Genomic DNA, 15,848 nt, shown 5'->3' on the forward strand with positions numbered 1-15,848 from the left:
TTATTTTATAATTTTTTAATATGTTTTATTATTATTATTAAATAAAAATATAAATTAAAGAAAATTAAAAAATAATCATCAGTTAAGGTTTTTATGGTTTTTAAAATTTTATATATTTTATTTGTATTAATATTATTATTATTACTATTACTCATATTATTTTTATTATTAATAATATTACTATTATTACTATTATTATTATTAAATAAAACAAAAAAAATTAAAAAAAAAACTTAATCGACAAAAGTTGGTTAAATAGATCTTTTAACCGGCTTTTGAACTACATTTCAAAGGTTGGTAGGGTATTTATAGTATTTTAAATGTGCAAGATGAAAATTGGAAAATATAAGAATAACTACTCTTTAATTCATTCACCCAAATTCAATATAAATCAATGTAGTCTGACTTTACGGTTTCTCTCCACACAGATGAATCACGCATGCTTTCCTACCAAAATCACCCTTATATTCATCAAGGGATTATCATTAGCATTGGTATACTGAGGATGATACTTTCATCCTATTCACAATATTTTCAATAAAAGTTATATAAGTCGCTTAGTGTTTTATATTAAGACAAATATGTAAGATACCAAAATAAAAAACTAACAGAAAAATTAAACTCCACATGTTCATGTAAGAAAATACAAATTTTTTGAATAATTAATAAAACTTCAATTAAAACATATTAAAAAGATGCGTCTAGTTTCTAATAATATCTTGCGAAAGATATTTCTAGCATCATCACAAGTTGTTCTCCACCATACGTAGGTTTTGAAAATATCTAACTCACAAAAGTGAATTCATTACATCATTAACTTTCTGTACCAAACAAAAATGTACCACACTTCACCCAGCTATCAAATACGGTTTCTCCTCATCTCTGTCGCAATGAATGCTCTATTTAAAGGAAGCTTCCTATTTCAACAACACACAGCCTTAGCAAAGTCTCAAATGGATTACGTTCTAAATTACCTGAATTCCACTACCATTGGACTTCTGTCTCTAATCCTCTTCTGTTTATTTCTGTACAATCCCTTCAAATTTCGTCAAGGCAAAGAGCCTCCCACAGTTGCAGGAGCATGGCCAATAATTGGTCATCTTCTACTGTTGACTCGTTCAAAGGCACCTCATAAAACTTTGGGTGCTTTGGCTGAAAAATATGGACCCATCTTCACCATCCAACTTGGTTCCAAAAAGACTGTGGTAATCAACAACTGGGAAATAGCAAAGGAATGCTTCACCACAAACGACACGGTGATTTCCTCTCGGCCCAAGCTTGTTGCCGTGGAACTCATGGGCTACAACACTGCCATGTTTGGCTTTGCACCCTATGGTCCCTATTGGCGCGAGCTACGAAAGATTACATCTTCAGAGATCATTTCCTCTCGTCGAGTGGATCAACTGCAGCATGTTCGTGTCGCAGAACTTCAAGACTCGATCAAGGAGTTGTATAATCTTTGGCGTACACAAAAGGGTGAGTCTGGCTATGCCTTGGTGGAGCTGAAGCAATGGTTTTCTCACTTGGTTTTCAACATGGTCCTGAGAATGGTCGATGGGAAGAGATATTTTGACGGTGAAAACTCGGACGACGAGAAGGCACAGAGATTTGTGAAAGCTGTGGAGGAATTCGTGCGTCTGTTGGGGTTGTTCGCAGTGGGAGATGCTATTCCTTGGTTGAGATGGCTTGATTTTGGAGGCCATGAGAAAGCCATGAAAGAAACTGCCGAAGAATTGTATAGTATTTTAGATGAGAAGGTGGAGGAACATAGACAAAAGAAAGGTTTGGGTGAGAAGGTTGATGAATTTCAAGATTTCATTGATACTATGATTTCGTTGTTTGATGGAAGAACTATTGGTGGGTTTGATGGAGATACCCTGATCAAATCCACTGTGCTGGTATGTATATGTTTAATTTACACAGTACAGTCCTTTCCAGATTTGAAACTTAAACAAAATTATGCATACAAATATAACACACTTACTATCAGATTTTATATATTTTCCTAACTTAATTAGAAAAAACAAATACATATTTTACTTCGCCGGTTTAGGATAAGTGGTGTTTAAAATATAAGTTGAAAATATATACTTTCACACATAAATTTTTTATTTTCTTTTTTAAAAAAATATTACAATTGATTATTTTTCTTATTTTTTTTTTAAAAACTACGAAAAAATTATTTTTTTATGATATTTTACCTTTATGTACAAATGAATATAAATATATGTCCTCCTATTATTACTTTATAAGTTGTAAAACTTTAGTTTGTGATGTATAATCATTACAAACACTAATTATTAAAAAAAAAAAGTTTTTGTTAGTTGTTGTGTTATGTTGTAGTGATTATCTTCATCCTTGATTCGGGTTCACTTATACGAGGGAGAGATATGTGTTTTTATTCTTCTGTGGGAAATTGAGGGACATATTAGGAGCGGATAAAATGAGTTATATTGAATTATACTGTACTAAACAAAAAAATTAGTTTGTTTGAACTAAAATGAACTAAAAATTAGTTTAAATGAACTATTCGGAACTATTTTTATCAAACTACATTGTTGCACTAAACTGCATTTAACTGTAATATAAATTGAACTGAATAATTTTATACCTTAACCTGTTTTTGAATGACACTAATTTTGAACTAAATTGCATGATTGTTTAACTAAATTGTACTAATTTTGAATTGAATTGCAATATTTTTGAATTTAAAAACTAAAAGAGGTATTATTTACGTACTTCATTCATAATATGAGTTCTTCATTAAATAAAAAATAAATAAAAGTTGAGATGAATTAAGTAGAACCAAAAGTTGGGATGGATCAAGTCAAATAAAATATCATAATAAGTCGAGACCAAAATTCGGTCGAATTCAGCTAGGACTAGCCACAAAGAAAACTTAGTCAAGTTGGTCTCGATCAAAATTTGACCGAGTCAACCCCAGTCAAAAATCGAACAAATTTGGTTGCAACGGCCACTGTAAAAATTCTATCAATTCAATCCTAATCGAAAATTTACTGAATTTAGCAGTCAAAACTGGAACAAGTTAGATAATTAATGTTATCCACTCCTACTTGTTATGTGTAGAAGAAAATGGTACTTTTTTGGGTGAGAGTGGACTTTTTGGTGTTGTAGAAAAGGACCTTTGTGATGTTGGAAGAATGAAAATCAATGGACCACTTAGAATTTATTTTATATTTTTCTACTTTGATTTGGTTTTTGAGAAGAATGATGAGATTGAGGGAAAAAAAATTTAATTCTACATCAGCAGTTTAGAAATTTTTACCGTTTACATCTTGGAAATATAAAATGGTTATACAAGTGATGTAAGTATTTCCTAGAAAATAAATATAATTTAATCAAATTAAATAATCTTTTTCGTAAATTAAAATTAATTCATTAGTTTCACTTATATATTTCTTTTGGGTGACTTATTTGATTTGCAGTCAGTGATTTCAGGAGGAACTGACACAACTAATACTACTCTTACGTGGGCAATATCTTTGATATTGGGAAATTCTTCTGTATTGGAAAAGGTTAAAAACGAATTAGACATTCAAATTGGAAAAGAGAAATTGGTAAGTGTGTCAGATATAAGTGAGTTAACATATCTTCAAGCCATAGTCAAAGAAACTTTGAGATTGTATCCTGCTGGTCCTCTCTTGGCACCTCGTGAATTCACAGAGAATTGCACTTTAAGTGGTTATAACATAAAAAAAGGAACTCGTCTGGTCACAAATGCTTGGAAGATTCAGACAGATAACAATGTTTGGGAAGATCCATTGGAGTTTAAACCAGAAAGGTTTCTAACAACTCACAAAGATGTTGAAATGAAAGGTCGACATTTTGAGTTATTACCATTTGGAAGTGGTAGAAGAATGTGTCCAGGAGTATCCTTTGGCCTTCAAATGGTGCATTTTATTCTTGCTTCTTTTTTACATTCTTTTGAAATTCTAAGTGCATCACCTGATCCTATTGATATGACTGAAACCTTTGGATTAACCAACACCAAAACCACTCCAGTTAAGATTCTTGTTAAGCCACGTTTACCTTTTACTTGTTTTGAAAACCTCTAATCCTTCTGTAAACTATGTGATCACATTGGATTTTTGTTCCAAATAATTTTCTTTCTAGTTTGTTCAAAGTATTTGTTGCTATCTTTATAGTTTCTGTGATAAATTATTTCAAAAGGATGTATCTTATTATCTTTGTATTTGTGTTCAAAGTATATTTATGACTTGTTTATGTAATTTCACCTCTCTTTTCTCCTACTCTCGTGCTATCAAAAATTTGGGTTAAATTAAATAAAAATATAAAAAAAAACTAACTATTACATAAGAAAGAAAAAAATGTACAAAAAAGTAGTAATGAGAAAAGAGCTAGTTATAATTTTTAAAATTACAAGGAAATTGTATATTAAAAAGTATTCTCTTATTTATGTTTGTAGGAAGTAATTTATTTTAAAAAAATTATATTTAATTATATATTTAGTCATTGTATTTGTTATATGGGTTGAATTTCGTCCTCACTTTTTCTTTCAATTATTTCTCTTTTTTTTTTAAATTGATTGGGTATTTTCTCTTATATTAATGGTAACACGTTGTTCGTACATATCATATATCATCAATTCGAGATATTTTTATATTTTTTAATTTTTTTAAATACATAAATTTTGATGTGGCAGGTCATTGTCATGTCATGGAATGATAGACAATATAATATCACATGAGAATGTTTGTTTTCATTTTAATAATTATATTTAAAATTTTGATTTAATTTAGTTTTAATTTTTTAGAAATTGAGTAATTTAGTTTCTATTGAATTTGAAACAAAATAATAATTAAACTTAATTACAATTTATATACATGTTAAAATATACTTTTTAGAATTTATATACCAAATCACATCATCTGAACATTTATTTTTTTTTTACATAAAAGTTTTTTCTAGAGTCATGCAAGACATATATATGTAATTAAATTGAAAATTCATCATCAAATAATATCTTTTACGAAAATTAAAATTATAAACTTTAATCACAATGCTTCTACCACATATAGGAAACTGAAGACAATTCTCTTGACAATTTCGGACCACCATTTTTTCAAAGTACATACAAATTGTTGTAGAAAAAAAACAGCCTAACTATAATAAATTAACATTAATACAATAATAAATTCACATTAAATAGGTAAATTAAAAAAATAAAACTTTGTTTAAAGCATTATTACCCGGTTGTCCAGTTGCTTGGTTGGTCCCAAATATATAGTAATAATGCATTGAGGTGAGAATTTGACCATAAATTTCACACCCAAATCAAGATTTACAATTTAATTCTATCAAATATAAATTTATTAAAAACAAACTTAAAAAAATCTAAAATAATAGACTTAAAATGTTTGTTTTGCATTAGTATGTTTCTTAAAAGACTTTCTCGTAAGAGAAAGAAAATAGAAAATGAAATCGTTTTCTACGAAAACTAAAATTAATTTCTTTATATATACAATTTCATATTATTTTCTTTTAAAAAGTTTAACTTATAACCAGGAGATTATTATTTATAAATAAATAATTTACTTTTTATAGTTGTTTATCAGAACAGTTATCCAAACTTGCTTAAAGCAACTTACTTATATGAAAGCAAAATTGTTAATTAGCTAATTTGAAATATCTTAAAGTATACAAAAGACAAAATGCCACATGTACGTACTTATAGAAGAACTTTTATCATAAAACCATAATTATCTTACTTTCAATTAATTTACATTTATTTAACGTATTCATTAGCTATTGAATATTTGATTATCTATCTCTCTCGTCCGTCCATCCAAATTAGAATTTATATTGACAATTTTATTCTTCATTAAACATACAATTTTCTTAATAAATGTTAATTGCTAACATACTTAATTTTTATCAGTAAAATTTGAAAACATGTATTTAAATTAAATATTTAAACATGTTAGAAAAATAAATATTTGAAAAACAAAAAACAAACCATCAAAAGTGATACACATATAAAATTTGAATCTTGCTTTTTCTCCTCTCGTTTGAATCCTATTTGGATGAAACATTTTGTAACGGATAGCAAATGTTTGGTTTTGGTGATTGTTTCACTCATCCGTTGGGCCCAAAATCACGGAATAAAAATCTCACGTGCTGGGCCCATCAACGTTTGCCACTTAACAGATTCAAAATAATATTCTTTAATATTTTTTCTGAAATTATTTTATAATTGATAAACAAATGTGAAAAAAAATCAAATATGTATTTCCATTGTTAATTTCTTTTTAGGCTTAATTACCTACTTAGTCCCCATGTTCGGAGGTAATTTGCTGTTTAGTACCCGGTTTTAAAAATGTAGGCATTTGATACCTATGTTTTGAAATTTGTATCAATTGAATCCTACCCACTTAACGCCGTTATAAATCTAACGTTTTTCTGACATCAACTTTGAATTGTGGACGAGCGGTTGTGGACGAGCGTCCTCTTAGTGGACGAGCATCGTTGGACGAGCGTCCTCTTCTGCCTGACTGGGCGTTCGCTTCGCTGGACGAGCGTCCTCTTCCGCCTGACTGGACGTTCGCTTCGCTGGACGAGCGTCCTCTTCTGCCTAACTGGGCGTTCGCTTCGCTGGACGAGCGTCCTCCTCTTCTGCCTGACTGGGCGTTCGCTTCGCTGGACGAGCGTCCTCTTCTGCCTGACTGGGCGTTCGCTTCGCTGGACGAGCGTCCACTGAACGTACTTGCGTTCACAGGGCGAGCGTTATCAATTGCTCGTCCACTAAGAGGACGCTCGTCCACTACCGCTCGTCCACAATTCAAAGTTGATGTCAGAAAAACGTTAGATTTATAACGGCGTTAAGTGGGTAGGATTCAATTGATACAAATTTCAAAACATAGGTATCAAATGCCTACATTTTTAAAACCGGGTACTAAACAGCAAATTACCTCCGAACATGGGGACTAAGTAGGTAATTAAGCCTTCTTTTTAACCTCATTGCGTATTATTAATACGCGTATTCTTCATTATTAGTAAAAAATATTTATGGGTGGGGCCCTTGGAATAATATCGTCACATGGTTGTTGAAACAAAGGAAACAACCACCAATAGGTGCTCTCCATACACACACAAATGTCGCAATCCTAACGAAACACTTCACAGCTCAGCAACGGTTGCAGGCTGGCCACGTGGCACACCCACGATGGCTCTGTCGGTTGCAACAGTTGGTTGAAAACACCACTTTATGAACACAACAAACCGCGTTCCGTTCCTCACAACCTTCGTTGTGTTGTCTCTCCCTTTCGCCGAGGAACCAAAAACACCACATCGACATTCTCAGTTAGTGTTTTGTTCCTCTCTGTTTAAACACAATCCGTGTTTCGTTAATTTTCTTTATCTCTTTGTCAAATGCCACCCTTTCGATTCTGAATTCACTTTCGTCCTTTTCATTTAAAAGGGTAAAGGAATTCATAAACTTTTCATTCTTATTTCTTTCATTTTTCTTGAATTATATAGCATTGTGAAGATATGGAGATGAGGGTTTCTCGGCGGGTGAATTGGTGGCGGAACATGATGTACCCCCTTCGACGGGTTTGGTTCAGTGTCGCCACGCGTTTCAGATTTCGCAAAAATGGTAAACTTCTCTGATAATTGTAATTTCTTTTCATCAATGTCTACTTTTCTCTATATCTAATCGGGTATGATGTATAAGAGTAAGTCTTTGTTGGGTAATAATTTTAGGGTAAAATGTGTTTTCTGGAAATAAATGTCAGAAATTAGACCTGAGCAAGTTCACTCAAACAAAAATGTTTTTGAAATTTTCTGTCATAAATAAATTCAAAAGTTTAAAAAGTTAAGCTGAGGGGGTGGTATTGAAATATGAATTTGTAAAGATTGTTCATGTTAAGGATTTAGGTTAAGCATGGTTGAAGTGAAATTAGAGTTCACAGAAAAAAGGTACAGAGTTGCTTAAGTAGATGAATGTTTGGGAAACAAATTTGCAGGGTTGCTGAAACTAAGGCATGATGTGAGGGCATGTGAGTATGAGGACATTCAAGTGATGTGGGAGATGCTGAACAGAAATGAATCCAACAAAAACAACACCAACAATAAGAAAAAGGGACAATTTTGGAAGTTGCTGAACTGGGCAAGGTGTGCTCCATATTACTACATGTGCCGCCGTGGCTGATGACGATTACTGTGTCTGTGTCAGTGTTTTTCTCTTCACAGAAAAATCCAACCTGTGTGTTGGTGTGGCTTTTGCTTCAATCATGAATAAGAGGGGTTGTGCAGAACACATGGTGATTCTCCACTTCTCTGAATCAGCCAACTCAATTATCCATTTGTGTATATATATGTAGCAACTGCGTTCACCAAGTCGATGTGACCACCAAAAATTTGTATGTGTAGGTTTGTGTTGTGTTTCATCGTGATCTTGGAATGTTTATCAACTCATTCATGTATTGGTTTTAGAGATCCATGAATAGTGTGTCTCAGGCTTTCAGCTACCTTGATTTTGTATCAGAAAAAACTATATATGTATTCTGCAGAGGGAGATATATCTATATATGATTAGTACATAATATTTAATTGTTATTATGAATTAATTACGTTTTTAGTATCTTAATTTTCAATCGAAATTGTATTTAGTTTATACCAACATGGTCCAATTTGGCTATTAAAGAAGGTGAATTATTTTTGAAAAATAAGTGATTCTCAAATTAAACCCCTCAAATATGGGGAACTAGTGTACACACTATGGGACTTAAAAATACCATCATATCAAACCACGTCATTTCAGTGTTCCCATGTAGGTAAAGATAATTAATTAACAATTAAGAGTCCTATTAAAGGTTGTGGTGACCTAAATCAATTTCGACTACGTCAAATCTACTCCATCTAGACCCATATAAGGGTCATGGAAATAAGTCACAAATAAAGATTGATTCATTAATTATGTCTTCTTGAGAGTGAAAGTGTTATTGTAGACGCTTCGACTGAAAGACTTGGAAGAACTCGTTCTAAATAACATTTCGCCTATTCAAGCCTAAAAGATCTCAGTATGTTAAAAGGAAGTGCTGTCAGAAGTTAGCAAGTAAACATGTAGATCCAGATAGTATATTCCGGTCTTTTAAAAACAGTCTCTTTCATAAACTCTATACTGATTCATTCTTACATTTTATGAATCAATGTATGATGTTCTCGATAGCAAACGACGTTAAACTATGACAAACGACATCATTTCTCACATTACATTCATTCATAAGGCTTAATTAGGAATTTGATTCTTATATTTAGGCTTTGATGTATATTGGTTTGTATATTTTTTTATTCAATTGAGTTTTTATTTTATTTTATTTTTTAAAAAATATTCAATTGAGTTTTTATTTTTGTAAGAGAAACTCAAAGTGATTTTTTTTGTTAAATTGATGTTAACAACGCTATGCGTTCGTCACATGTCAAAATATGAGTTATCTTCTATTTTGAAGATGTCACATATTAAAATTAGAGGGATGTCAAGGTAGAAAATAACTTAGATTTTTACTTAGATTTTTATACATGGAAGATATAGATTTTGACATGTAATACTTCTAAACGATTATAATGTTACTTTAACATATGGGGAGAGAAAGACTAGGTTTATAAAAATAAAGACTCAATTAAATAAAAATTAAATATAAAATCAAAATTGAATTAAAGATGTAAATATACAACCAAATTAGTAATTAAACATACATACAATGTGAGGATGAAATTGGTAAAAGTTTATAAGATATTCTAAATGCAATTTAATTTAAAAGATTAAGGATTAAAAATATTTTAGAAACATCCTCGTGCTCCTCTTTAACATGATGCTCAATTGGATGTTCTGAGCAACAGTATCAACTTCTTCACGTCTTCTTTGAAGCTGTAGATCTTTTCTTCCCTTCTTAAAAAGCTTAAACGAAATATAATTAACAAAGAAAATCGTCAATTACTAAATAAAAATATTTCTAAATGCTATGAAACTCCTCTAACTCCCCAACCACCATTTTCTAACTGTCATGTTTTTTTTTTTTTGTTTTTTTTTACGTAAACCTTCCAATACCTATAAGCAATCCTGAAAGCTAAGGAAACAAAACAAATAGAAAAAATTTATGACCGCATGGGTGATTTTAGGTGCTATTGATTGTGAGGTTCTCCTATAACACTTTTAGCTTCATGAAGTTCCATGCCTTTCAAATTACTTACGTAAACCTGCCATTTTGGTTAGTCTTTAATTTTTAAATTACTTTAAGAACACATGGCCAATTTAATTCCCTTAATTCAATATAGTTTGCTAATGATTGTTAGATATATATCACCTTTCTCTAATAATGGTTGATTCTCTGTTTGGTTCTGTAATACTTTTTATGTGCTCAATAACGCTGACACACGAGCCAATCCTCCAGGAGCCAATCCTCAGGGAGCCAATCTCCCAGGAGCTAATGCCCCAGGAGCTAATCCCCATCCTAATAAACTTAATAATTATATTCAGTAAATTATATTAATATAATATTTATTATAATATAATATTAATTATTAATATATATAATAAAAAATCAATAATATATATATAATATTAATTATTAATTATTAATTTATAATTCAAATAGAGAGTGTACTCAATATTAAATTCCACCACATGCACACAGAATAATAAAAAATCATTAGTCTTTTCATTAATGATGCAGTTAGTTCTCCTAATTCTTTTAGCCTTTTACATATTTTCATTTTATTTACAATAAAATTTATAATAAAACTGAATAAATAAATAAAATAAAAATGTAAAAATAGACAAATGCTTCAGTTAACTAACAAATTTTGTTATATCTTTCATTTCAAATTCATACAAAAGGTTCAATGAGTTGATCATCACTCCAAGTTAAATCTGATATCAAAAAAATCATATATAAAATCTGTCTAAAATTAAATGATAAACTAAGGGTTTTACATATATAATATAACTTAAGCTTAAATATCTAGCTCTATAAGTAAGAGAAGATTATCATTATTCATAATTAGAAAAAAAAATAATATTTAGACACCAAAGGCTTTATATATATATATATATATATATATATATATATATATATATATATATATATATATATATATATATATATATATATATATATATATATATATAAAGTATTTTTTGTGCAATATAATGTGATAAAAGAATATTGGTTACCTTTTTTGAAAAAAAATAGAGTATGTAAACATCATTGCTGTTAATTAATAATTAGGTGCTTGATGGGCACTAGTGTAGAATTGGTCTTTAATGTTATTCAATAGACGTCGGTTCATAAAAAATTCAACGTAAATTATTGATCGGTGGTATTTTCGTAAATAAGTGGAAATATAGACGTTCGGTACTGAGGGGCCCCGACGTCTATAATATTATAGACGTCCGAGCCCTTCCAGCGGACGCCGAAGTGCTGACAGGGTAGGTGAGGAGTTATTTTTTTCAACCTTTAGACGTCCGTTAGGGGGGGCCCCGACGTCTATAATATTATAGACGTCGGGGCCCCCTAACGGACGCCTATCAGGCTGATAGTGTAGTTGAAGAGTTTCTTTTTCAGCCATTTTTAGATGTCCGTTAGAGGGGCCCTAACGTCTATAATATTATAGACGTCGGGGCCCTCCCTAGCGGACGTCTAATTGGCTGACAGGGTAGGTGAGGAGTTATTTTTTTCAGCCATTTATACGTCCGTTAGAGGGCCCCGACGTCTATAATATTATAGACGTCGGGGCCCCTCAAAACCCGATGTCTACGGCCATTTATACTAAAATCGTGAACCCACGAGGAGTTACGCTCACTGTTCATCGTCTTCCCAGCGTTTTCTCTCTTATACATTGCATTTCCAGGTGCGTTTCCTCTCTTTTGGACCGTTTAAATTCACTTTTACTCCGTTTAAATTACTCTTTCATGAAATATCTTTCATTTGAATCGATTAAAATTTGTTTCCGTTACGTTTTGGTGCAGTTTCTAGCTTGTTAACTTGGGCGGCGCTTTTGACTGTTTTTGGTATACGCTTTTGGGCCTGCATTATTCCATTTCCCTGCATTGGTTTTTTAATCTGCTAAAAAGGTTAGCTTCTTTGTTGATAATTTTTTTTTTATGTATGTTATTGGCTTTTGTGTATACATTTTATTGGCTTTTGCGTTTGCATGTTTTTGACTTGAAGTAAGGTCCCATATTTTGTTAAAAAATGTTCAACATGGTCCTTTTGGCTTACAGCGTTAAAAAGATAACGATGCAATTGCCACCGTGGCAAAAACTGAATGACTTGTGCACTTTAATGAATATGTGGCAATGTAAAGTGAATTGACTTGGTAAAAATATTTAAATATTAAGTTATTGGATAAAATAAAGGGGTTAAGATTAGTTAGCATTCGTGCAACTTTTTCCCCTTTTTGAACAAAGTGATCATGGGTAGATAAAAATGGCTTCTTTCCAAGCTTGTTGTTCTTGTTCCGATACAGGTCTAGAAAATTTTGACACTCCTTCTCCAGTTCATCTCCAAAAGAACCCTCGTTACTCCCAATCATCGGTCTTCTTTCAAATTCAGACAGCATTTTTCAAAATCCCCATTTGATTACCACTCTCCAATCACCTACCTCATATTGTTAAATCATATCACTACCCACCAACAGAAATTAAACCCCGACAAACCCAAAAACTCAACCTTTTCCACCATAAAACGTAAACCTCCAAGGCCCCATGTTAACAACTTCACAAAAATATAACTGGCAATTACTGGAAGAAAAAAAATCAAGCTTTCCTCATCGAAGCGACTTCTGAAGCTGAAACAAAACCACCCAAGAATTAAACACAAAACAAGACAGCAAAATTCACTCTATGTTTTCCAGAATTAGTTCCCATAATTATAGACAGGAAATTCCTAGGAAGACATGTTTTCTAAGGGATAATATATACAGAAGAATAAAATGAAGGTGGGAAAGAACAGAGGGGAAGGGAGAGAAGGGAGTGAAGAAATGGTGCAGTAAGATCAAAAAAAGAAAACAATGATAGAGATCAATCCGACAACAATTGGTTCTTATAAGAACCCTTAGGGTTTTGTTCCATTTAGAGGCAAATTAAATGCAGATGAAGGTAGGAAGCAAACCAAGGCCAAACCAAGCTAAACATATTTGGTTTCTATTTTTTTTTAGCTTATGTTTTTATTTGTGAATCTAAGAAACATCCAAAATATATTTGTGAATCTGAGAAGAATAATTTAAACATTTCCAAGTCATTTCACTTTAGATTGACACATATTAATCAAAGTGCACGTGTCATTCAGTTTTTGTCACGGTAACAATTGCACCGTTATGTTTTTAACACCGCTAGCCGAAAGGACTATATTGAACATTTTTTACCGAAATATGGGGTCTTACTGAAATTTTTTAAAACTTAGGACTATTTTGAAGAAAAACCCCAAAAATAAGGATCAAATAATGTATTAAACCTATATTATACTATATTGTTCAGGAACAATTTTCTGCTTTTCAAGTGTGGTTTTATTGCAAAAATAAATTAATTTTTAAAAAAAAAACACCCAGTAGACATCGGTTAGTGCACTGACTGACGTCTATAGACATCTGGCAATGCACAAATCGACGTCCAATGAGTTACAGTAAACAAAACGTTTTAGGGCTTATAGACGTCGGGTACCCCCTTATACGTCTATATAAACGTCGGGGATATACCTCTGACGTCTATATAGAAGTCGGAGATGGCCACAACCGACATCTATATAGATGTTGGAGGAGCGTACGCAGCATCTGAATTACGTCACTCACAAAAACGTCGAATACATATCGAACGTTAAGAGGCCAAAAGAACATACATCTAAAGCCCTTTTTGCACTAGTGAAAGGCAGAAGAATTGAAGAAAAGAAAATAAAACAATAAAAGTTTGACTTCTAGATAAAGTTAGACATGATTGATGGTTACATTTGAGATTTAAATTTTTAGATGGTTGCAAATATTAAAGTGATTTGAGTGTGTCGGCAAAGTTACTTAAACTTTTTCTTATGTCTAAGAGATTTTTCTCTCTTTTCTTCCACCATGGAGTGTTTTGGACACTTTTTCTTATGTCTAAGAGATAATAATTAATATATCTTACTACTTTTATAGTACACAAATTTTGTTACTTTACGTGAAATAGAAACTATAAATTGAAATAAACACTTATTTTAGTAACTTTAATATTAATTTTTATACTTAAATCCAGAAGGCATTGCAAAGTTCATAATATTAAAATAAACAATCGTTTTAAATAATAATATGTGTGAGTAATTTTATAATTTCAAGAAATTTGATATTTAACTTTTTAGCATGAATTTTCATTTTTTAAATACTGTCTTAAGAAAATAATTCTAGTTTTAATTTCGATGAGCTAGTTTAATTTTTTTATATTTATAATATATATTAAAATCTAATGTAAAATATCATTTAAATTTAAAAAAAAATGATTCACTAAAAAAATATTTCTAAGAAAAAATACATAGAAGCACACGTGTTACCATGCCTTTCACATGTATAAAAGAGGAAACATTTAAGATATTTATGAGTAGTCATTTAATTGATGGTTGAAAATAGGTTAATATGCTTGCAATAATGTCACCAACTATATTTGACTCTCTCATGACTTCATTTTTGTACTCAATTTTTCTTTCTTTTTTTTTCCTGTAACACCTCTTAACAGGTAAACATTTTAATTTAATATTTTAAATTAAAAGTAGGTGATAATATTCGAAAGAGATAAAAGTTATAAATCAATGCTCAATGTGTAAAAGAAGACATATAATTTCTTGATCAAGAAAATACACTCCCTAAAGCCATCTTGTTCACGACTGGTGGTTCGTGTTTATAATGTAGAAGAAAAATTAATATGATTTTAGCTTATAAAAAATTAAAAAATTAATTAAATATACTTTTAGTTCTTTAAATATGAAATCAAAATTTATTAATATCTCAAATATTAATATATTTTAATTTTAAAATTTTAAAAATAAATAAATATAATCATTTTAATTCAACAATATTGTTTTTTTTATTAAATAATATATTTTCTTAAAACATATTTAATCTATAAATATTTTATAAGTGAATAGATTTTTGTTCTTATATTTTAGAGAATATCTCACTCTCTTTTTTCTGTTCAAACAGATATTTATTCATTCCCCTGGTATGTGATAATCTTAACTTTCCTTTTTGAAGTTCTGGCTCAGATAATTTGTGAAACACATCAAATTATTTCTTCATGTGCATTTGTTTGAGTTGTTACATCCCTTTTAAACATACATGTCCCATTATTTCTTCATGTGCACATGGCTGAGTTGTTGAGCACCCATATATTTACTAAACAACGCATCATTCTTAGCTAACATCTGTTTGTTGGTACAAAAGGTTTTAGTTTTAAGGTTGTGTACAAGGTTGCATTCACAAATTTCAAGAATCATGACTAATTAAAAATATCAATGTTGGTTTTGATTTGGATAGATATGCATGCTTAAATATAATGGTGGGTTGATGTATTTTGATATTTTTGTGAGTTAGATTGATTGTGTTTTTTCTAAACAGATATTTTAGATGAAACATTTAAAGTTAAATAGATCATTTTTTTCATATTTCTTTAAATAATTGTAATACAATGAATTAAGTTTCATGTATTGATTTGTGGAATTTTAGTAAAATTTATAAATAAAACAAATTAAGAAGAATGGCAAATATTTTCACGGGTAATGATAAATGATTTTTTTTTGTTAGATAAAAATAAATTAAAGAGAATTTTTAAATTGTGAAGAAGATAATAG

The 15,848-nt window shown here is 30.6% G+C and overlaps 2 protein-coding genes across 2 annotated transcripts; both read left to right on the forward strand.

Moving 5' to 3' along the window:
* The first annotated feature begins 801 nt into the window (after positions 1-801).
* LOC108344907 (cytochrome P450 82A4) lies at positions 802-4,250 on the forward strand. Its single transcript, XM_017583442.2, has 2 exons — positions 802-1,898; positions 3,447-4,250. Exons 1-2 carry the CDS (start codon positions 837-839, stop codon positions 4,074-4,076), a joined length of 1,692 nt encoding a protein of 563 aa, XP_017438931.1. The 5' UTR covers positions 802-836; the 3' UTR covers positions 4,077-4,250.
* Positions 4,251-7,274: 3,024 nt separating this feature from the next.
* Positions 7,275-8,598, forward strand: LOC108344968 (uncharacterized). Its single transcript, XM_017583513.2, has 2 exons — positions 7,275-7,636; positions 8,007-8,598. The coding sequence occupies exons 1-2, from the start codon at positions 7,531-7,533 to the stop codon at positions 8,189-8,191; spliced, it is 291 nt and encodes a 96-aa protein (XP_017439002.1). The 5' UTR covers positions 7,275-7,530; the 3' UTR covers positions 8,192-8,598.
* Positions 8,599-15,848: the final 7,250 nt, after the last annotated feature.

Source organism: Vigna angularis, chromosome 8, assembly GCF_016808095.1.
Source record: "Vigna angularis cultivar LongXiaoDou No.4 chromosome 8, ASM1680809v1, whole genome shotgun sequence".
Lineage (NCBI taxonomy): Eukaryota > Viridiplantae > Streptophyta > Magnoliopsida > Fabales > Fabaceae > Vigna > Vigna angularis.

Excerpts from the sequence above, each read along its gene's own strand:
- LOC108344968 (XM_017583513.2), top strand. The coding sequence starts at position 7,531 with ATGGAGATGAGGGTTTCTCGGCGGGTGAATTGGTGGCGGAACATGATG. Across the intron at positions 7,637-8,006 it reads TTTCAGATTTCGCAAAAATG|GGTTGCTGAAACTAAGGCAT; the intron begins GTAAACTTCTCT and ends ACAAATTTGCAG.
- LOC108344907 (XM_017583442.2), top strand. The coding sequence starts at position 837 with ATGTACCACACTTCACCCAGCTATCAAATACGGTTTCTCCTCATCTCT. Across the intron at positions 1,899-3,446 it reads TGATCAAATCCACTGTGCTG|TCAGTGATTTCAGGAGGAAC; the intron begins GTATGTATATGT and ends TTTGATTTGCAG.